At 33.0% G+C, this 24,276-nt stretch overlaps 1 protein-coding gene across 2 annotated transcripts in view; it reads right to left on the bottom strand.

Annotated features, from left to right (window-relative positions):
- Positions 1-24,276, bottom strand: part of LOC143058204 (uncharacterized) — a 73,819-nt gene that overhangs the window by 18,249 nt on the left and 31,294 nt on the right. Inside the window, exons 28-43 of one of the 2 annotated variants that reach the window (XM_076231668.1) lie at positions 23,596-23,655; positions 22,117-22,158; positions 20,488-21,054; positions 18,548-18,598; positions 16,763-16,813; positions 16,368-16,424; positions 14,808-14,858; positions 13,856-13,909; positions 12,831-13,238; positions 11,332-11,529; positions 9,745-9,810; positions 7,516-7,914; positions 6,495-6,692; positions 4,124-4,189; positions 2,100-2,690; positions 1,314-1,418 (exon numbers count right to left, since the gene is read on the bottom strand). In XM_076231668.1, the coding sequence (XP_076087783.1) occupies positions 1,314-1,418; positions 2,100-2,690; positions 4,124-4,189; positions 6,495-6,692; positions 7,516-7,914; positions 9,745-9,810; positions 11,332-11,529; positions 12,831-13,238; positions 13,856-13,909; positions 14,808-14,858; positions 16,368-16,424; positions 16,763-16,813; positions 18,548-18,598; positions 20,488-21,054; positions 22,117-22,158; positions 23,596-23,655 (2,964 nt within the window). The remainder of the gene's footprint in view (positions 1-1,313; positions 1,419-2,099; positions 2,691-4,123; positions 4,190-6,494; positions 6,693-7,515; positions 7,915-9,744; positions 9,811-11,331; positions 11,530-12,830; positions 13,239-13,855; positions 13,910-14,807; positions 14,859-16,367; positions 16,425-16,762; positions 16,814-18,547; positions 18,599-20,487; positions 21,055-22,116; positions 22,159-23,595; positions 23,656-24,276) is intronic. The other variant, XM_076231669.1, reaches the window with a different exon arrangement.

Below are 24,276 nucleotides of genomic sequence, written 5' to 3'. Positions count from 1 at the left end.
TGTAGATTCCTTCAGAAAATGCACTGTTTTAGAGTTACCTCCCCTTAAAATGCCAATTTGAAAACATTTAAAAACAACCAAAAATGATCTACACTTGTATAAGTATTAATATTTATAAGTAATATTCTTATAAATTGGTTCTTTTAAATGAAAATTCACATCAAATATCTCCATTCATTCATCAAATTTTGCTAACTTGATTAAAAATCTGGACCTTAGGTTCTCTGTTTTTTACAATCCAAGATGGTGAAAGACACCCATACCACCTTAAACATACTAAGGAACTGTTGTTCAGTGGTTGTCAATTGTTACATGATTCTTAATTGAAATGTTTCTTTGTTTTTAAATAGATTAGACAGTTGGTTTTCCTCTTTGAATGGTTTTACACTAATAATTTTTGTGGGTCTTAATAGACAAGGCCTCATGCTGAAGACTGTACTTTGACCTATAATGTTTTACTTTTACAAGTTTGTCATTGGAACATTAACAACATCTTCTAACTTTAAGCAAAGTTTGTCACACCTGCCAAAACACCATTATTAAAGACAGAGACTTCATCTATTGCAGTGGTAAACAACAGCTATCAAAATGACAGTAAACCGGATTCTTTAACATTTATTTGTGTTCTGGCATTTATCAATATTACAAGACCAAAACTCCTAATAGGTAAAATTTATGATTATCAATATCAAACTTGACTTCCATGTTGTCAACAATAACAACATATAAACTAGATAGAAAATGACCCTCTAGCAGGACAAACAACCGTAACTCCTGAACGGTAAAAGTCAAAATCGTCATTATTGAACTTGACCTCCATTTTGTTGTCGGTAACAACATATTAAAATTTTAAAAGGTTTGGTTGACTGGTTCATGAGTAAATGCACGGACACGACATTTTTTAAACTTTCAAGAACCGTAACTCCTGAACGGTAAAAGTAAAACTCGTCATTATTGAACTTGACCTCCGTTATGTTGTCAGTAACAACATATTAAAATTTTAAAAAGTTTGGTTGAACGGTTCATGAGTAAATGCACGGACACAACATTTTTAAAACTTTCAAGAACCGTAACTCCTGAACGGTAAAAGTCAAAATCGTCATTATTAAACTTGACCTCCATTTTGTTGTCAGTAACAACATATTAAAATTTTAAAAAGTTTGGTTGAACGGTTCATGAGTAAATGCACGGACACAACATTTTTTAAACTTTCAAGAACCGTAACTCCTGAACGGTAAAAGTCAAAATCGTCATTATTGAACTTGACCTCCATTTTGTTGTCAGTACTTATATCCAAATGGGTGTGTACTTACATCCTGGTGGGCGTGGTGGGCGTGGTTTGTATGTTGTTGTAGGGGGTAGTGTAGTTGTAATCACTGGTCTTCGTCTGAATGGAGGCCAGTCTGGAATTTTAGACACTGCAATAAAATATGAATTATTATAATACATTAATGTTATACACAAATGAAGATTATTTTATTTTTTTTAGGAATGAGTTACACTATAGCTACATGACAGTGTAACTGCATCCTTGATCACTATGTTCTATTATTGTATAGCAATATAATATTTCCCACAGGAAGTAACCAAAAGTTAGCGTGCAATAAATTTTAATATTGCACTAGTGCAATAAATCTTCAAAATTTCATGACGTCATCAACGACAAAATCTTAGTTTAAACCAATTTTTACTATTAAATATATAATATTGCTATACAATAATAGGGTTATTGCATGCATAATGGGGAATATTGTCCCTCGTAGAACATATATTGCACTCGCAAGCTCGTACAATATACAATTCTACTCGGGACAATATTCCCTAATATTCATACAATAACCCTATATTTTGACATATAATAAGACAAGCTTTGAAAAAAAGTGCAGGAATTCCTAATTCATCTATGAAGATTAGTTAATATTTAAATTTTCAAAAAATTAGAACCACAAACTTTTAGGAAAATTTCATTGGATTTATAAGAATTTGACAAACAGTAATTTGGATCATTGAGAAGCTTAATATTTCTTAAACAATTATACATGATTTTAACATTCTGATGATTTTTACAGAGTTATCTCCCTGTAATGTTATGTACTCACTTCCTTTCAATCCAAAATCTATCTGTCCTGGAAGTTCTAGAAGTTCTGACTCACTCCTGGTTAAGAACTGGTACGTAGAAAGTGGATGTGACGATAGCTCGTCAAGCTCTGTTTCGTCTTGAATGTCTAAACCAATCACAAAGAGACCAGCGCCATCGTCTTCAAGTCTTTCAGCAGCTCTCCATGCATTGTTAGTGTTCAAGCTCTTGTCTTGTCCCGTCAACAGCAACACAAAGTTCCTAGCATAGTCTCTATCCCCATTAGATGATCGTAACATTCTCGTTCTTACAGCGTCTAAAGCTTTTGCTGTGTTAGTTCGTCCGGGGCGGTAGGATATCCTATCAATAGCCCTTACCATCTCTTCGCTGTTTGAATATCGGTTCAAGTCAAACTGTCTATCGGCATATGTACTGTATCTCATAACACCAATTCTAACTTCATGATCGTCAACACTGAGTTGTCGGGATAAAGATTTAGTAAAACTTTTCATCCAGCGGAAATGTTCCGGTTTGACAGACGAGTCCATAACAACAACCAAATCATATCCAAAGTCTCTTGGGGTAGTAGTTGGACGAGGAGTTGTGGTTGTTGCTGAAATGAAATTGAAAAAAATTAAAAACAAGAATGTGTCAATTGTACATGGATGCCCCACTCACATTATCATTTTATATGTTCAATGGACTGTGGAATTTGGCAATAAAGTTAGAAAGATCATATCATAGGGAACATGTATACTAAGTTTCAATTTATTTTGACTTCAACTTCATAAAAAACAAACTAGACCAAAAACTTTCACCTGAAGTGGGACAGACAGCTGGACAAACGAATGGATAGATGGACAACGAACAGATGCACAGACCAGAAAACATAAATGGGTCATAATAACAATAAAACATCAGGCAAAAAAGTTTTCCAATTCACTTATAATACTGTTCATTCATCGTTATTCCTTGGATTCCAATTTTTTGTGGATTTCGTGGGTACAGATTAACCAATATAAATTCAAATTTTCTAAAGGTTTGTATCCACTCTTGTAAAACCACAAAATTTATTTTATCATACACCAATATAATAGGTGTCCTTAAGGTGGTACCCAACACTTTAATTAAAATTAATTTGGCTCGTTTAATTTTCTTAAAATTTTGACAAAGTATTTACTTTGACCCTTTTACAAAAATATAAAAATTTCAAAAAATTTGAACCAACTGTTTTTTCAGAAAAATTACACTGGTTATATAGCAGTTTGACAAATACTATTTTTGATCATTTAGAAGCTTAATATTTCCTTGACAACATAACGTAATTAAAACGTTTAGCTGATTTTACAGAGTTATCTCCCTGTAGTGTTAGGTACCACCTTGAAAATAAATAAATCCACAGTAAACATGGTAAATGCTTTGGTCTAAATTCTCCAGAAAACCAAATTCTTTATGAGACTAAATTGATCTAAAATTCCCTTATAATTTTGATAATCTATCCATTGTTTAAAGATGAACTAACATGAAATTTTAAAAATTAGAGAAGATTTTTGTAAAAGTTAACAACGACAACGATGACAACAGAGGACAGGGGATGACGGACAAAGGATGCCAAGTGATGAGAAAAGCTCACTTAAGCTTGAAGGGCCAGATGAACTAAAAAAAAATTATTACAAAACCTAAGATTACTTGAATGAAACTAGACTGATTCGGTCACAAACTTTACTATAAATATTTATTTGTAAATAAATTGATGTACTTTAAATCATAAAAAAATATGGAAAAAAGCTGTTTCAAACACTATAGTGCGGTTGGTGAAACAGACTATGAGCCCTTTTTATGTTAAATTCTTATAAATTTTTCATTCTAAGCAATTGCCATCATGCACTGCCAAACAACTCATTAATACATTAATACAATTATTATAAAAAAGCTTAATCTTCTTGGTAAAATTCTTGATACAGGGCTTGTTTATTTGTTGTTTCTTAAGTCCAGTGGCTAATACTTCATTATCAGGTTAAAAGCCATCATGGCAAATAAACATACTTGTTGTTGTCGTCGTTGTTGTAGTCAACCGAGGACGTCTCCTCATTGGTGGAGCCTTCGGTGGTTCTGTGAAAATAGAGATAATAATAATTAGACTTATAATTCAAATATTATTTGTCAAAATGTATAAGAGCATGATGAACAAGAAGTAATTGTAACAGGATGCTGTTACGAAGTCTCCCAAACAAAGCTCCCATAACTCGCCATTCATATGGTCCCATGTTCATTTGATTTGATTTTTTGTCCCATACAAGAATATATATGGCTTACGAGTAGGGATCTCCACCATTTACAAGTATTCAAACAGGAGGGGGTGGTGGTGACCCCCAGGGAATTTACCTACATTTCATTTCATTTGTTTTATTGTCCCCTACAAGAATGTATATGGTTTAAGGGTGGGGATCTGGACCGTTTACAAGATAATAGCACATTCTCAAATTGAACGGGGTGGGGCAACCCCCAGGAACTTCCCTTTAATTTCATTTGATTAGCTTTATTGTCCCATACAAGAATATATATGGTTTAGGGGTGGGGATGTTGACCGTTTACAAGTTTTCAAACAAGAGGGGGTGGGGTGACCCCTAGGGACTTCCCTCTTATTTCATTTCATTTGTTTTATTGTCCCCTACAAGAATATACATGGTTTAGGGGTGGGGATGTTGACCATTTACAAGTTTTCAAACAAGAGGGGGTGGGGTGACCCCCTACGGAATTCCCTTTTATTTCATTTCATTTGTTTTATTGTCCCCTACAAGAATATATATGGTTTAGGGGTGGGGATGTTGACCGTTTACAAGTTTTCAAATAAGAGGGGGTGGGATTACCCCCTAAAAACTTCCCTTTAATTTCATTTCATTTGTTTTATTGTCCCCTACAAGAATATATATGGTTTAGGGGTGGGGATGTTGACCGTTTACAAGTTTTCAAACAAGAGGGGGTGGGGATGACCCCCTAGGGACTTCCCTTTAATTTCATTTCATTTGTTTTATTGTCCCCTACAAGAATATATGTAGTTTAGGGGTGGGGATCTGGACCGTTTACAAGATAATAGCACATTCTCAAATTGAACGGGGTGGGGATGACCCCCTGGGACTACCCATTAATTTCATTTGATTTGTTTTATCATCCCATTCAAGAATATATATGGTTTAGGGGTAGGGATCTGGACCGTTTACAAGATAATAGCACATTCTCAAATTGAACGGGGTGGGGATGACCCCCGGGGACCTCCTTTTAATTTCATTTGATTTGTTTTATCATCCCATTTAAGAATATATATGGTTTAGGGGTAGGGATTTGGACCGTTTACAAAATATAAGCATATTCTCAAATTGAAAGGGGTGGGGATGAACTCCCAGGGACTCCCCCTATATTTCATGTGATTTGTTTTATTGTCCTATAATCAATTCTGAAGACTGCATGTATCTATCACTTACAGTTTTTAAGTTATATTCATTTGAAATTTTTAGAAAATAAAATCCCATAGGGTTCTATAGTAAACCCCTTCCTCCTTTCTACCCCCCAAAATACCCCTTAACAGACCCCAATGCACAAACGAAAGATTGATGGCTCACCTAGACATATTAGTCTACCATTTTATGAAATTCTAAGTCAATCTGACAAGCGGTTTTGGAGAAACGCTGCGGACAAGTTCATTTTTTAAAGTGGCGGAAGAAGAAGAAGAAGAAGAAGAAGAATAAAAATAATAAGAACTGAGCAAAAACAATAAGTCTCCAAACTTTATTTGGGAGACTTAATAAAAACAGATGTCTTTTACTTGATTTGACTTATATAATAAGAGCAAGATTGATAACTTTTACTTCCTTTGACTGATAAAAGATTGATAAAAATAGATATATAAGACTTATTTGACTTATAAGAGAATTATGATGAATATAAACTACCTACTAATAAAATTGAGAATGGGAATGGGGAATGTGTCAAAGCAACAACAACCTGACCATAGAACAGACAAGCTGCATTTGACAGCAAAATTTCACTCCTATTGTGGTTTGATATAAATTTCACACGATTGCAATTTGTTACATATCTGTACCAAGTCAGGAATTTGACAGTTGTTATCCATTCGTATGACAGCGTTTGAGCTGTTGATTTTGCCATTTGATTAGAACTTTCTGTTTAGAATTTTTCCTGGAGTTTGATATTTTTGTGATTTCACTTTTTACATCTGATTATATTGATCAACTGTCAGATTGATGTGTAGCCATTTCTCTTTATAAAACATACAATGCACTTAATTTAAATTTAATAAATCAATGAAGATATTTTTTTAATTTAAGATAGATTTAGCTGTTATGTGATGCTATTGTTTTTATTTATCTTTTCATTTGAGAACTTAATAGTAATTTACCGTTTCTGAGTGCATTTCCTAGTTGACCTGGAAGTTCATACAAATCGCTCTCCCTTCGGACCAAGTACTCGTAAGTGCTGAGGGGATGTGATGACGTCTCGTCAATCTCTGTACGGTCTCCAATATCCAGTCCAACAGTATAGATAAAGATTTCTTCATCTTCTGCCTTCTCAGCTGCTTCCCAGACCCTATTGGTATCTAAAGAGATAGAAAAAAATGTGTCCTTAATTCAGGTGCTAAGATAAATATACTGTAAACCAACTTATTTTCGCGGATACTTAATTTCGCGTTTTACCCTTTTTATACCATTTCGCGGCTATTTAATTTCGCGATTTTCTGAAGTTCAATTAGAAATGATCCAAGTATTACATATTCGCGACGATTAATATTCGCGTTATTTTTCTACTCGCGAAAGTCGCAAAAATTAATCGCTCGCGAAAATAAGTTGGTTTACAGTATACAGTATTAGGTCAATATCAGAAAAGTATCAATTATCACCATTTTTTAAAAGGCTTTAAAGGCTTTTTCATTAAAACATGCATGGTACCAAGGGAAAGCACCTAAATCAAAATTTAACTTACTAGTACAATTCCACTATGCAAAAACATAGATGACACTCACCCGCCCATAGTTGACATTTGAAAGTGACTTCCCTAGGTCCCATGTATGTTTTTAAGTAAAGGACTTGAGAGCTTAAGAAATGGACAACCTTAATTTCTAAATTCAAAGTATTCATGAATACCTTACAGGATTAACAAAATTTCAGAAAGCCTTTTACATTAAAAGAAATAACATTAAAATTCAAAGGATGGGGGAGGGGGAATGACAAAAATACTTTAAAGTGTTTTAATATTTTGAAAAAAATAATTTTTATTTTTAGAGTTGAAAAACTGAATAAAATAGTTTGTGTTTTGCTCTAAAAAAACAATTAATTTCAAAAATCAAAAGATAACTCTGACTCTGACAAAAAACCATACACCCCCCCCCCCCCCTCCTTGAAATTAAATGGTAGCTCTCTTACCTGCACTCTTGTCATTATCTGTCAACAACAAGATGAAGTTCCTGGCATAGTCTCTATCCCCCTGTCTTTTTTTAAACATACGTTGTCTCACTTTATCAATGGCCTTATCTGTATTAGTTTCTCTATCATTTCTGTATGACACCCTGTCTACGGCACGTTTAAATCCAGCACCATTTTTGTCGTAATCCTGAAGATTGAACTGGACTTCACCTGTTCTACTGTATCGCATCAGACCAATTCTATATTCTCCTCCATCAACATCCAGTTGGTCTGGCAAAGTCTTGGCGAAATTTTTAAACCAATCGAAATGTTGTCGTGAGACAGAGGAATCAATAACAACAACCAAATCATATCCATTGTTTCTTGGTGTCGTTGTTGGCTGAGGAGTTGTAGTTGTTGCTGAAATGAAATTGAAAAATTACAAAATAACAAAATACTATATGGTATTCTTATATGACGTTCTTCTTTAGCTGTGGATACAAAGCCATGTTCTAATTCAAATAGAACATGGGCTGCGCCTGATTGACGTCACAGTTGAAATTGCAACGTCAGATGAATTTTGAACACCACCAGAGATCAACATTGACATTGTTGTTGGTGTTGCTTGCTAGGAATTTAAATAAAAACATTCTAAAAGTAAGTTTAGATATTTCTGTTCTTTTTTATTGATAAACTGTTAATTTTCTTTAACGTCTTTGGGTCATCAAATAAAAATGGCAACATTTCGAGCATCTCCTATAGGTCGGCTTCAAAGTACAAAAGTGTGAAAATATTCCTATTAGAATCGAAATAATTCTACCATGCCATGCACTATGCTCATTTTAACATGGTTAGGCATTATATTTGTAAACATTTAATACCTCGCTAACGCTTGGTATAAAGATATTAACAAATTCTTTAATTGTATATACTTTCAATAATGCAGATGAGCATGTAATTAATTTCTAATACTATTATTTAATTTGTATAAAAAAGAAGGTGTGGTATGATTGCCAATGAGACAACTGTCCACAAGAGACCAAAATGACACAGACATTCACAACTATCATGACTATAGGTCACCATACAGCCTTCAACAATGAGCACAAATACTAGTATTTAATTTGTTGCTGATTTAATTGTTGGAAAAGAGGGACAAAGATACCAGAAGGACAGAGGGAAAACGTATAATAGTCTTAAGCTCGGGATCACATAATATTTTTTGGTATATCTGCAGATGCATATATATGTCAACGTATATGGTACGGTTGATACATTTTTAAATGACCCACCTCTAATAAACATGATAAAGGGGATCTGCAAACATGATGAAGGTATATTTTAAAAATAAATGATAATTAACCAAATTTAAGAATTACGAGGATTAAGCTTGACAAATTCCGTCACAAACTTTACTATCATTTGATTTTTAAATAAATTGGTGCACTTTAAACATAAAAAAAACCTGAAGAAAATGGGTTTCATTCTAGCTTTAAGTCATTTTTTTAATTGTTGCTGGTGAAATGTTTCTACGTTTAATTATTTAAATTTTCTCATTTTTAGCAGTTACCAAAACTTAAGGAGGCTCGCAGGTACAAAAATTTCAGCAAAAAATTAAACATTCTTTTTTATTACAAATTTTATTTATTACACTATTAGCATGATTAGTATTACCTTATGATATGGTACAAAAATCACCCAAACAAATTGATTCAGTTTGGCCACAGATGACTTTTAAAATGTTTATATCATTGAAAAAGTTCCAAATTATCTCCCCTTGGTGCAAAAATTATTATTGTTTTCAAATAAGCTGTACATAAACTAAATAATTGTAAAATCTAAGCGATTTCTGTAATTTAGTTCTTATTTTATTTCGATATTACCTCTATTTCTCCTATTAGTTCATCAGAAAAAAAGGACATTAACAAAAATGTATGCTTCTATATCTTTAGGAGGCAAATTGTGAGCTTAAATGCGCGGTGATCCCATTTTTTTTATTCCATTTTTCAATTAAGCATATGATAAAGTTCATTTACAGAAAAATATAGCGAAATCCAATATTAAAAAAAAAATTGATTTATACCTGCAAGCCCCCTTAAGACAAAAGTAGCATGTTCTGAAACTGAGAGCTTTTTTTTACCAAAATTTTCTCTAATTAAATTGTGGATGCACTGGGCTCGTTTATTTGTTGTTTCTGTAATGTCCAGTGGCAAATATTACATTATCAGGTTAAAAACACAATAAACATACTTGTTGTTGTTGTCGTTGTTATAGTCAACCGAGGACGTCTTCTCATTGGTGGAGCTTTCAATGGTTCTGTGAATAAAGAAATGATAATCAGACATATAATTCAAAATAAAAGTTAAAATAAAGATTTGAATTATAAGACCATGAATGGCATGATGAATACAAACTATTATATATATACTTTGTGTGACAGCAAGTGCAATTTGTTTCATCTGATTAAAAAGATCAACTGATTGATGTGTAAGTTACTAACTATTATTTTTTTATAACAAGATTATATTCTATGTTTAGTGAACTGTGAAATTGGGGTCCAAACTCTTCCTTGACATCAAATTTGAAAGATCATATCATAGGAAAGATCTGTACTAAGTTTTAACTTCATCAAAAACTACCAAAATCCTTCACCAGATTGAGAGAGACAGATGGACAAACTGACCGAAAAAAGCATGAAACTTTTAATTTCCAAAAATCAGATACATGGCTGGGTAAAATAAAAAGAGCTATTAAACCAGGTTTTACCAACTATTTTCTTTGTAAACACCAGTACCAAGTCATGACATTTGTTTTCAATTGGTCTCATTGATGAATATAGTTAAACATTTATTTTTGTTAGGTTTAATGGCCCTCCACTTTTTAAATTACCTTGGAGTGTTTTAGTTTTTTTTGTTAATTGTACTGTTTGCCTACCAATATTCAAAAGGTAATTAAATTCATAATACAGCTTTATTTATCTTTTTAGTTGAGAATATAGATATCAATACTGCAACAAGGGTTTTACAATATAGAATCATATTCAAAACAGTGTAGCTGTGGCCATTGACTGACAACCTTAAATTATCCTATTGACTGTGGCAGATTATGTGAACGTTTGTCTGTAACAACAGCTTCCCACTATGTACTTGTTAAAGGCAGTTAAACTGTGGGGTCACAAAAGGTTCTAAACACCTAAATAAAGAAATTAGAAAAACTAATCAGGAATAACACGATGTTTTGATTTATATCAATAATATAAATCAAAACATAAAGTTATTCCTGATTAATTTTTCGAACTATTTTAATATTAAAGGCGTTAAGAAACTTTGGTGACCCCACAGTTTAAATTCTATAATAAGTAAGTAGTGAGCAGTTGTCGTTACAGACACACGTTCACCTAATCTGCCCCAGTCAATGGGATAATTTAAGGTTGTCAATCAATGGCCACAGCTACACTGTTTTGAATATGATTCTATATAAAGTGCAAGGCTTGTCAAGTTTTTTAAATGATTAAAATTCATCTGTTGAGAGTGGAGAAATATTTATATGCAAGTTTAATAATACTGGTAGTTGTGGAATCTGTTTCTCTAATGACTTTTATCCTCCCATTTCAAGGATTTTGTGTTCTTGATATGTGATGTCATTGGACGTTGGTCGCCTTTTTTCATGAAGTCATAATAGGAAAATTCAGAAGAAACCAAGAAAATCTCATAATTAAATTTTGACCAATCATTTGTCAGGAACAGATGTTTCACTGAGTGAGGAGAAATATTTTCCTCACACTGATCAAGAAATGTGAAAATAGCACAAAAATTAGTTAACTAAAAAGTAATTTACCATCTCTGAGTGCATATTTGAGTTGTCCTGGAAGTTCATACAAATCGCTCTCCCTTCTGACCAAGTACTCGTAAGTGCTGAGGGGGTGAGATGATGTCTCGTCAATCTCTGTACGGTCTCCAATATCCAGTCCAACAGTATAGATAAAGATTTCTTCGTCTTCTGCCTTTTCAGCCGCTTCCCAGACTCTATTGGTATCTATAGAGATAGAAAAAAATCCTCAACAGTTGCTTAGACAAACATATAAATAGATTCATATATTCATTTATTCGTTCAGTGTATGTACCCTAGTGTCAATTTTTCTTTTGATTGATTTAAGCCATTTCAATTGATGTTTTTTAGAGTGTCTTTCTATGTTGTGATGTTACACTATTGTTTCAGATAAGGGTGAAGGTTGGTTCCTTTTAAAACATTTAAACCTGCATCATTTGTTTGCACCTGTCCTAATTCAGGAACCTGTAGTTCAGTGGTTGTTGTTTGTTGATGTGGTCTGAGACTACATAACTATGTGATATATCATCGCACCACTGGTAAAATATCATGTTGTGATTGGTTTAGAGGTGTCACGTGGTGACCCCTTATGAATCTGTAGGGCCTGGGGGTTAGTATATTTCATAGGGGGTTCAGAATAATAAGAATAAGAATAAGAATAAGAATTTTATTAGTCTAAAATCCAAACAATAGGATTGTTACTAAAATATACAACAAAAACAAACAAACAGACAGTGGCACGTCATGTCGACTGTTAATGATGAGGTCGTCTACTGATGTTGTTGTCTCATTGTTTATTTTTCTACAAAACTCAGCAGTAAAAGTCCTGCGTGCGATAAATTAGTTAAACGGTTCACTACTGACCCCCCTACGAATCCATAGAGGGTCAGTAAAATCCATAGGTACGGCCTCACCCGCTATAGATTTAACTCAGCTTCTATGGATCAGTAGGGGGTCAGTAGTGAACTGTATAACTTATAGTAGTCTCAGATGTGGTTTATAAGTGTTTCTAGTTTATCATGTTTTATATTGATTAGACTTTTGATTTTCCTGTTTGAATGGTTTTACACTAGTCATATTTAGGCCCTTTATAGCTTGCTGTTTGGTGTGAGCCAAGGCTCTGTGTTGAAGACCGTACTTTGATCTATAATGGTTTACTTTTACAAATTGTGAATTGGATGGAGTGTTGATTCCTTGGCACTCATACCCCATCTTCTTACGTACCTATTAGATTTAGTTAAATATCAGAAAAATATTAACATCAACATTTTTGTAAGAGGCTTACCAAACCGTTTTTTTTTCAATTTTTTTTTTTATCCCCAATTTGATGAAAACCATATGACAAAAGAAAAATTCTGAATCCAGATTTTTCCCTCACCTTATACATGTAATATAGTGTGAAATTTTGGAGAAACAAAAATTTAATTGATAGCGTTGAAAAACTAAATAGAATTCTGACTCCCACAAAAAACCATAACCCCCTTGAAGTTAAATGTTTGCTCTATTACCTGCGCTCTTGTCGTTATCTGTCAACAACAAGATGAAGTTCCTGGCATAGTCTCTATCCCCCTGTCTCTTTTTAAACATACGTTGTCTCACTTTATCAATGGCCTTATCTGTATTAGTCTCTCTATCGTTTCTGTATGACACCCTGTCTACGGCACGTTTAAATCCAGCGCCATCATTGACATAATCCTCAAGATTGAATTGGACATCACCTGTTCTGCTGTACCTCATCAGTCCAATTCTATATTCACCCCCATCAACATCCAGTTGGTCAGGCAAAGTCTTAGCGAAATTTTTAAACCAGTCGAAATGTTGTGGCGAGACAGAAGAATCAATAACAACAACTAAATCATATCCATGGGGTGCTTCAGTGGTTGTTCGTATTACCACAGGGGGTCTAGTAATGGCTTCTGTAATGATAAATGGTGAAGAAATTTAAAATTCAGTGAAACCTGTTTTAAGAGATCATTAATAGGAGAGAAGAAATGTGGTCTCTTCGAAATGTGCTTCAGATGTATTGTAAATTCATGGTCTTATAATACAGGTTTTGGCTTAATACAGGTGGTCTCTTGAGCAGGTTTTATATATTGGTATAGTTTCATGGGTGTATTTAAAGCATCTGTATTAAGATAAATGGTATAGAAATTTACAATGAAATTGGTATTGTTTTAACAGGTATGATTACAGGGGTGTATTAAGGGGGTAGACCTTGGTACAGGGAGATAACTCTTTAAATCAGTTATGTGTTTATAAAAGTCAAGTTTCCTCAATGAATTTTAAGCATTTACCTGAAACAGATTGAAAATAATCTATGTATCCAAGAAGCTTAGAACATATTTATGAAAATGGTTGACACAAACGTACTGATGATTTTAAGAGTTATTTCCCTTAACCTAGGTCTACCTCCTTAAGGACAGCTGGATTATGATAAAGGAACAGAAATTTACAACACATTAGTTTATTGATGCATTATTTGGTACTTTAATTAAACTTCATTTTCCACAAGTTATAATTTTTTGTGATTTACCTGTAGTTGTTGTTGGGCTAGGAGAAGGCCTTGGTGGTCTTGTTTGTGGAACCCCTGTTCACACAGAATACACAGATACATGTACATGTATATAGACAATACAAAACAACACATTAACAGCAAAGCAAATATATAGCATTACAATACAGGAAAGCATATATTCATACATATAAAAGCAATGATTATAAACTAGAGATGATTTTGTTCACATGAAATTAATTGAAAGTTTTGAAATTTATCTGAAAACATTTCCAGCCAACTTTCAAAAAGATCTTACAAGAGGGTGGTAAAAGGTCATCACAACTAAATAATTTTATCAACTGAGAAAAATCATCCCTAAGAACATGAAGAATGACAATATGTAGCTGCGGAACCGTAGCTCTTAGGTCCTTATGTTATTTTTTAACAATTTGCGGATAGGTCCACAAATAGTCAAAAAATAACATAAGGACCTAAGAGCAATGGTTCCGCAGCTAGACAATATGATGAACAATGGTACCACGGGGGGGGTCTCTTCCTATATAAAGGTATATACATATGTGCCGCTGGAATGGGTCCCTTTTTTGATCCGTCAAATATATCAATGGGGTGCAATTTTACCGAGGAAATATATCAATAGGTAGTAATTGACCGATTTGAGCTGATAAATATATGAATGGGTTATGATTTCGCTGTGAAATATATGTATAGGTAGGGATTTCACAATTATTCAATATATGAATGGGGGGTGTTTTTAAAATCCCAGCTGCACACCTGTACCCAAAATCCCATGTTGAGACCCCCCCCCCGTGAATGGTACAAATATAAGATGGTAATGTTATCATGGTTATATACATGTACCAATGGCAATCATACCATAGCCCCCTCTTTTTTTCTGCAATTGCAAGGTATAGATAAATTGTGTTAGACTTTATTATGTTGGGGATAAAGTTTTTAAAGTTTAATGAATTACCTCTTGTTGTAGTGCTAGGAGTGGTTCTTGGTGGTCTAGGTCGTGGTGTGCCTGTTCACACAGAATATACACATATAGACAGCACAATACATTAACATAAAAGGACAACGTATACATTGTTACATATAAAGCAACGATTAGTATCATTCCGTCACAAATCTTTTGATATGGGAACCCAGAGAGAGGGGGAGAGGAGCAAGATGAACACTGTCATTTATAAGGTTATCTAGCTTTTGACATGGGAACCCAGTGAAAGGCGAGAGGAGCTAGCAGAACCATGTCAACCTGGTTATCTGGCGTTTGTCTAAAAATAAAATGTTTGCCAAATGGAAAATAAGAATAACATCTTTAAAAAAAAATGTCTTAATGATTGTGAAGTGGAAGAAAAAGAAGCACAGTTAAGATTACATAGTAGTAATATGACTACAAGCCAGGTAGTCGAGTGGTTGTATCTTTGATTGCCATTTTTTTGGAAAATAAGGATATCATGTTTATGATTAGTGAAAGTGAAAAAAAGAAGGAAACTTAAGTGAAGAAGGCGAGTCGCTTATAAACGTGTTCAGAGGCGGATTTAGGGGGGGGGGGGGGGGGCTTTTTGGGAAATTTGGTTGCTTATATATATAGGGAATCACTGAAGCGTGACTGGAGCGGACCCCCCTTATGTCAGTCAGTGGGCCCCCTCTTATGAAAATTTCTGGATCCGCCACTGGTCTTAAGAAATGGTTTAATTATTACTTGAACATAATTTTTATTCAGTATAAAAATTTTCAAACGTAAAAGAAAGCTGTTTTTTTTATTTTGCAGTTTATTAGCATAAAATACAGATGGTTTCTGTACAGACTGGCGTTGCCAATGGCCCAAGACCATAGAGTGAACTTTTGATATACACTGCTTCGTTCTCCACACTTCATGGTCCTGACAACTAAGAAAAAGACGCCTGAGTCAATTTTCAGGTGTGAAGTGGTGGTCTTGTACTCTTGATATCCATCTTGGAGTTTACAGTGGGGTTTTTTCATAAGGTGCCGGATATTAAGGTAGCTCTTGATTATCATGTACTAGTATTTGTGACAATGTATGATGTGAAACCAAATAGTTATTTTGAAATCGGTCAAAACTTATTTATCCCGTATTTTCCTCTTGTTTCATTGGTTAATAACATGATTTGATTTTCGTCAGTTTTTATGGACTTCCCCTTTTAGAATATTTACCCAGAATTCCGTACTTTTTCGCATTTGGCTACAGTGTGTAGATAAGCCAAGGATTTCAATTTTGTATACAAATCCTTGGTTAAGCCCATAAAAATATCTTTGTTTGCCCTCACCAGACCTACCAAGGAAATAGCGTCTTACTCAAATTCTTTTATTGTCCTCACATGATTTATTTTTTTTTTAAATATTTTTACATGATTCAGGTAGGTATTGGGACTAAAAAACATTTTACACTTCAATTTCTCTTATCGGAAAAAAAAATTAAAAATTGTCAACCTTCCTACCCACTGTCTTACCTCTGGGTAGGGTTTGGGTAAACCAAAGTATTCTGAAGTGTGGCCTTATGATTTACCTGTAGTTGTTGTAGCGATAGGAGTGGTTCTTGGTGGTCTTGGTTGTGGAATCCACACTGAATATATTCATATAGACAATACAATACATCACATTAACATAAAAAGCATATATAGTGTTAATAATGAAGCAAAGATCAGTAAATGATAATATATTGAAAAGCTTTAGATTGTCTTATTGGAAACCACACAGAATATATACATAAAGACAGAACAATAGAAAGGATATAAATTTAAATCATACAAAATAATGATTAGTAAATGGCAATTTATTGCATAGCTATTGACATGAAAAGCCAAAGAAAAAATATGTTGTTTCAGGTTATAAAATTATACTTGCAATCATCCAATATGATTGGGTTTAAGTGTTTCTCATATTTTTAGTTTAATAATTTACCTCTTGTTGTAGTGCTAGGAATGGTTATTGGTGGTCTAGGTCGAGGAACCCCTGTTCACACAGAATATACACATATAGACAGCACAATACAATACATCAACAAACAAGGTATATATTGTTACATATAAAGCAGTGATTATTGACTAATAATATGTTATTGCTATTTTACGTGTCACGGTACTTGTCTATCCCAAATTCATGTATTTGGTTTTGATGTTATATATATATGTTATATTTGTTATTCTCGTGGGATTTTGTCTATGTGTGTTACATTTTAGTGTTATGTCGTTGTTCTCCTCTTATATTTAATGCGTTTCCCTCGGTTTTAGTTTGTTACCCCGATTTTGTTTTTTGTTCATAGATTTATGAGTTTTGAACAGCGGTATACTACTGTTGCCTTTATTTACGACATTTACCTTTGATCTTACTGAATGATAATTCCCTTTCTCAGACAAGGAGAATGATATCATATGAATAACACATAGCCGAGAGGGTAATAGAGTAGATTGGTACCCAGAGATAACATTGTCAACTGCGGCGAAGCCAAGGTTGACAATGTTTTTTTCGTGGGATACCAATCTACTCTATCACCCTTTCAGATATGCGTTATTTAATCTATTATACTGAATGTCCTGTCATTGTTGTCTTTTACAGATAAATTTTATTTAAAAGTATTTTCTAGGGACGTCACATACATAACAATGTTAGTAACTTATGGGTATTTAGAACAATCAACAGAAGTGAATTAAGATGTTTAATTTTTTTATATTTTGAGTCAAATAATCGAATCTGAGCTAAAATGAAGAACTTCAGCATTGTCTTTAATAACTTGATGTAAATTAAATTCATTGTCCTTTAAATTATCGATTTTGATTGGTCTGGACGAGAGGGTAACATTAAAAAAAGTGTCACCCTTTCAGCCATATGATAGAGTACATTAACACTCTCGTATTAGCCAATCAAAATACAGCTTTTTAACGTGAAGTATATTATCAAAAAAATATCGCTAGATTTTAAGTGTGCATGTTCCGTTGTCAATGAAATAAACACCGTCGTCATAGGTAAAATAGCGATAAACAGATTATCATTGGTCATTTCAACTCTTCAACTTTTTCGGCTCAAGCGATAAAATCAATCTCCTTGAGATGAATAACCATGATCAATAATTACATAGCGTTTGATATAGAGAGCAGGTGAAAAGGCAGAAAAAGTTGAAACATGTTTTTGCCTGATCACCATTATATAGCCTTTTTATGCTGATGTGGCATAAATAAAAATCCCCAATCAATCACTCGATGTTTACCTCACAACATTCTTTACCAACATTTCCGAAGCAAGCAGCCGGTAGCACAGTTGGGTTTTCTCTTTCAGAGCATATTGAAAAAAAATGTTCTTATTTGTTTGTATTAGCTTGAAGTATTAATGCTTTATGAATGGGTTCTGCTTATGTTGAAGACCATGCTGTGACCTCGTTACTGCGTGTTTTCCAAACAGTCTGGTATTCAATAAACCTCCTGATTACAAAAGTATAGTTATTGTGAAGAATGGAGTAGTTCTTGATTGTTTTATTAGTAACCCTTGTCCATACATAACATACACATATATTCATTGAAATATAAAAGCAATGATTAATAAATAGCAATATATTATATAGCTTTTGACATAAAAAGGACAATGAAGAAAGGTGTTGTTTTTCTCTTTCAAAATATGAAAATTGTATACTTGCAATCATCCATTGGGTGGTTGGGATTACATGTTTCAATAGTATCTAGTTTCGTTATTTACCTGTAGTTGTTGGACTAAGAGTAGGTCTTGGTCGTCTTGTTGGTAAAACCCCTGTCCACACAGAATATACACATATTGACAATACAATACAATACATGACAAATGATAAACAGATTGCGTATATAATGAAACATAAAAAGCAATGATTATAATATGAATAAATGATAATATAATTTGACAAATGCTTTTCACATAAACAGACCAAGGGGAAGAATTGTATCATATAAACATGTATATTTGTTGCAAAGCATTCAACTTTATTTTCATTTCACTGGGAGACGGATTTATATGAGTTTTTTCAAACTTGTTTCCGATTCCCAAATTTGAACTTCATATAACATTGTAATATTTTATCTTGTTAATTTTTCATTAAAAATACTGTTTAAACAAAATGTATTTTCAATCCTTTTTTTAATAATATTTGTGTATATTTAGGTAAATAACTATAGGACTCTGGTTGATAATTGTCCTATTTGTCCTAATTATACCACATCTCTTTATTTTTATATAGATAAAATATGTATGTTGTTAATGAATCTAATAGAACCAAACCAAAAAATCAGTAATATATATAGATATAGGAAGATGTGTTGTTAGTGCCAATGAGACAACTCTCCAACCAAATAACAATTTATAAAAGACAAGAGGCTGTCACAACGACAGCAAACCGGATTTATTAATATTTATTTGTGTCCTGGCAATATCACAAGAACCATTACTGATGAATGATGAAAGTGAAAATCGTCAATTTCAAATTTGACCTCCATTTTGTCATCAGTATCAACATATTAAAATTTGAAAAGCTTAGATTGAATGGTTCATGAGTAAATGCAACAACGTGAATGGAAACGCCATTTTACAATCTTTCAAGAACCATAACACCTGAACGGTAAAAGTCAAAATCGTCATTATTGAACTTGACCTCTATTTTGTCATCAGTAACAACATATAAAAATTTCAAAAGCTTTGGTTGAATGGTTCATGAGAAAATGCACGGACACGACTGGAAACACAATTTTTCAATCTTTCAAGAACCATAACTCCTGAACGGTAAAAGTCAAAATCGTCATTATTTAACTTGACCTCTATTTTGTCATCAGTAACAACATATTAAAATTTGGGAAGCTTTGGTAGAACAGTTCATGCGTAAATGCACGGACACGACTGGAAACTCCATTTTCAATCTTTCAAGAACGCCATTATTGAACTTGACCTTCATTAAGTTGTCAGTAACAACATATTAAAATTTTAAAAGCTTTGGTTGAACGGTTTATGAGTTAATGCACGGACAACATTTGATTGCTCCCCGACCGCCCGGCCGCCCGGCCGCCCGCCGTACATCCCAAAATCAATAACCGACATTTTTGTCACAAAAATCCGGTTAAAAATAGTTTTAATGTAAGAAAACATTACTGTGATGGCAATGAGAAAATATTACCTTGGATCCTGCATCAATAGCAGCAAAAATATAAAATCAAATACAATATACCTTAATATATGATGAGGCCAATATGCATATATACAATAAATAATCTGACAACTAAATTAGTAAAAGTTTGTTTATATAATGATATGGAATTTAATATAGATGATAAAATGGTGCTGTCATGTTGCAAATCTAACTTTACAATAAAAAAAAATTATATGCTTTGAGTCAACTATTTTGCATGAAGGGGATGTAATTTTCCCAAAAAAATCTTGCTTGTAATATTTTTTTCAGTTGCCTCTTTATTTTTCCTTTTTTTTTTTAGATCCAACCTATTATTTTTCCCACTATATGCACATAACCATATTTTCAACCCTTCTTTTTACAAAATCGAACTTTTTTACCACTTTCTAAGAGTGTGGCTAATGTGAAATTTATCATTTCCTTATGCACAATGTGGACAGCCCTCATACTCATATTCTGAATATTTCAAAATCCTACATTTTTTACATACCTGGACAGATTGATGAGAATATTTTCTGATCAAGACCTTGCAATTCATCAAAGCTCTTCACATTGAAGGTATTATCCTTAGCTGGTACAGAAGCCATTCCGTTCAACTCCCTAACATCAGATAAACCAATACCAATGGCATATATATGAATTCCGTCATCTCTGGCTCTCTCTGCTTCCGGTATTGTCCGTCTTGAATTTATATTTGAGACACCATCAGTGATAATTATACCAATGTTTTTCACATCCGGTCTATCCCCGTTTCCTGCCGTGAACATATTGGCGCGCATTGAACGGATAGCATCTGCTGTATTTGTGCTACCGTATATATAATCTATTTTGTCAATAGCATTAAATACATCATTTTTGGTTCTATAATCTTTCAACTGGAAATGTTCTGAGACTGCTGTACTATAACTGACCACTCCAACGCGTACATTTCCATTGTCAATATCAGAGTTAGCCAATAAATCTTTTGTAAACTGTAGCATCTTGTCGTAATTACCTTCTCCAACACTGGTGGAGGAATCCAGGATAATAACCAAATCAACCTTAGCCAGACCGCATCCTGTGAAAAGATTAAATCCAAATAAAATTGCAATTTTTACATACTGTTGCCTTTATTTACATAAATAGGTTAACATAAAGCAGATCTTTCACTTTTTCCACTATCTTGCGGCTTAACAAAAAATGAAAAATGATGTAAATAGAAGATACAAAATAAAAGAATAGATGCATACTCATTATTGTTTGTTCATCACATATAGAATAATGTTTTTTTATATTATGATACTGACTTTATCAGCAAGAATATCAAGCGAGCCCACTATCTTGATATTAGAGTTGGTGAGGTCAGTATCAAAATATAAAATGCCATTTTGTTTTATTGTCAATTTGTCTTCATTGAATTCTTTTGTGTGGAGAATATGAAGTAAAACGAAATAATAAGTAAAACTACTTTTAAGCGTTCAAAACCTTATTACAGTTGTTCAGCTTTTTAAATGTAATTATGTGCATTTCATTGATAAATTGAGCATAAAATAAGCTGCACTAATGCGTGATATCATTGCCTAATATTTTCGAGTAATATGTCAATGATCTTTAAAAATATAAGGCAGTAAGATGAAAGAGAAAATGTATAACTTGCCAATAAACTTCTATTTATATATAGATATAAGCAGATGTGGTATGAGTGCCAATGAGACAACTCTCCATCTAAGTCACAATGAGTAAAGGTAATCCATTATAGGTTAAGGTACGGTCTTCAACACGGTGCCTTGGCTCACACCGTACAGTAAGCTATAAAGGACATCAAACTGACTAGTGTAAATACACTCATCATAGATACCAGGACTAAATTTTATATATACGCCAGACGCGCGTTTCGTCTACAAAAGACTCATCAGTGACGCTCGAATCCAAAAAAGTTATAAAAAAAAAAAAAAAAAAAAAAAAAAAGCCAAATAAAGTACGAAGTTGAAGAGCATTGAGATCCAAAATTCCTAAAAGTGTTGCCAAATACAGCTAAGGTAATCTATGCCTAAAGCATCCAAACAGGAAAACCAACAGTTGATCTATTTATAAAAAAAAGAAATGACAATAAATACTCGTCGATCAAGATATGACTCACCATCAGTTGTTGGTAATATGTTGATTGGGATAGGAGTAGTAACTGTAAAAGAAAAAGAATTATTAAAGTTATAGAATATAATATAGATTTTGATAACATTCTTTAGCTCTTCATTATGTTAATTACTTTATTTTCTTTTATCTATAAATAATGATCATGTTTGTTTGAAGGTATGTAGTCAATTTGTATTAAATAATGGTACATGTGCAAAAGTATATTAACATCCAGCATGGAGCCTTTACTTAATAAATACCCTATTGACTCAATTTGAGTAAAATTGATTTCCTTCTTTTGTGAGATTACATTATCAATTCAAAAACAAAATGTACATGTAAAACTTACTTAAAACCATTTAGAAAAAACGTAGTTTTCCGAACAATTCTAAGTTTTACTTGTGTAGTAAAATTACAGATAAAATATAGATTATTTCCCCCCCCCAAAAAAAAACAATTTTTTCATCTTCTAATATTTTCATCTCAAAATAATGGCTGTTATTAATCATCTTCAAAGCTAGAAGTACAGATTAACAAGATTTAAAAAAAAAACACCTCAAAAGCAAAAGTAGAAAATGTTTCATGCAAAATTTGAAAATGTTATCCCAATATTAACTCTTTTAACTCACCATCAAAAAGCAAATGATGTCAAAACAAACACACACATATTTAAACTAGAAATCGTCATCACTTACATAATTTATAAGAATGCATGCAACATATTTTTATTAAAGAATCCCAATACTAATTTATTTCAAAAATTAAACTGTCTATATATAAAGGCCTAATTGGACAAGAATTCTATAAAGTGCATCAACACTAGCATGTAAACACCAAGTTAGTAAATTAATAACTCCCTCATTGTAAGGTTCAGTCAACTCAAATCTTAATTAATTGTCATATTTTTTTTAAAATGGAAAGGTAAGGAAGAGGTGTGTATGCAAAGGGCCAAATTGGCTCTTGAAAATGAAAGTACTACAAAAGCAAATATTTTTTTACAAAGATAATAATGAACATTTAGTGAATTGATGGTTAAAAAAATATCATTTATATTTCTACCTTTTCTATACATGCCTTTTCGTGATGGAACAACTGCATGTATTGTTTCTCCCTTGGTCAAACTACTTGTAACTAATTTTGTATTAATTCTAGTTTAAAAAGACAGAAAGTGGAAAGTGGACTCCTCAACCAAAAGTCCAAATTTACAAAACTAAGGCAATAACGGTTCTTATCAAAGCATGACAACTAACTGGTTCAGATGGAAAATAACAAAAATCCATACAACTATGGAAGCTCCCTTTTGATTTGTAGGGGCCGGGGGGATGGTGAAATTTGAAAAAGGCAGGACAGGACTTTTGGCTAAAAAAACATGCAGGATGAGACACTTTGCCAAAAAAAAAAAAGCATGACACAAATTTTCATCCTAGCCCCTCTAAAAATCAAATGGTAGCTCCCTAAAACACTTTTCTCAAACAGACATACAAACCTCGCTCTGGTGTAGGTGTTACTTTTGTTGTAGTAAGAACAGCAGCAGCAGTAGACCTGCCTATGTGATAACGTATAGACAAAAACAAGACATTAGACAACAAACACATAACATATTTACACCATAGTATCCTTTAGCCACAGTAGCTCTTTACACATAACATATTTACACCATACTGTGGATTCATTTATTTTCGTGGGTACCAATGCAACTTTCGTGAATTGAGAAAATCTTGCATTTTTTGGATATTTATTAAATATCGTGGTTTTGGTAAAGTCTGCATTTATTCCTTTAGAAAACTTGTATTTCGTTGAACATTTAAATTCGTGTTTCCACGGTTCCCACGAACGAATATCATTGAATCCACAGTAATACCCAGTAGCCACAGTAGCTCTTTAACAAAAATCTCACTTCTGGAAACAGGAGTCTTACTTAAAATAGTAATTTCAAAAAAGTTTTGTTTCCCCCCAGGAAGTATATCTGGTTCACATTAATGTAATTAAATTTGGATATATTTGTAAAGGTGGACTTTTGCACAGGCTAGTGAAAGGTGTCTTAAGACTGGCCAATAATACAAGTAAATTTATTTTAAGTATTGTAATAAGAGATATTCTTATATGACCACCTTAGGTGTTGGTTTATAAAATATTCACTACTGTTTAAGAAATCTTGTTACTTTAA

This window comes from Mytilus galloprovincialis, chromosome 14 (genome assembly GCF_965363235.1).
Source record: "Mytilus galloprovincialis chromosome 14, xbMytGall1.hap1.1, whole genome shotgun sequence".
Classification (NCBI taxonomy): domain Eukaryota; kingdom Metazoa; phylum Mollusca; class Bivalvia; order Mytilida; family Mytilidae; genus Mytilus; species Mytilus galloprovincialis.
This window is presented reverse-complemented; position numbering and strand designations above follow the sequence as displayed.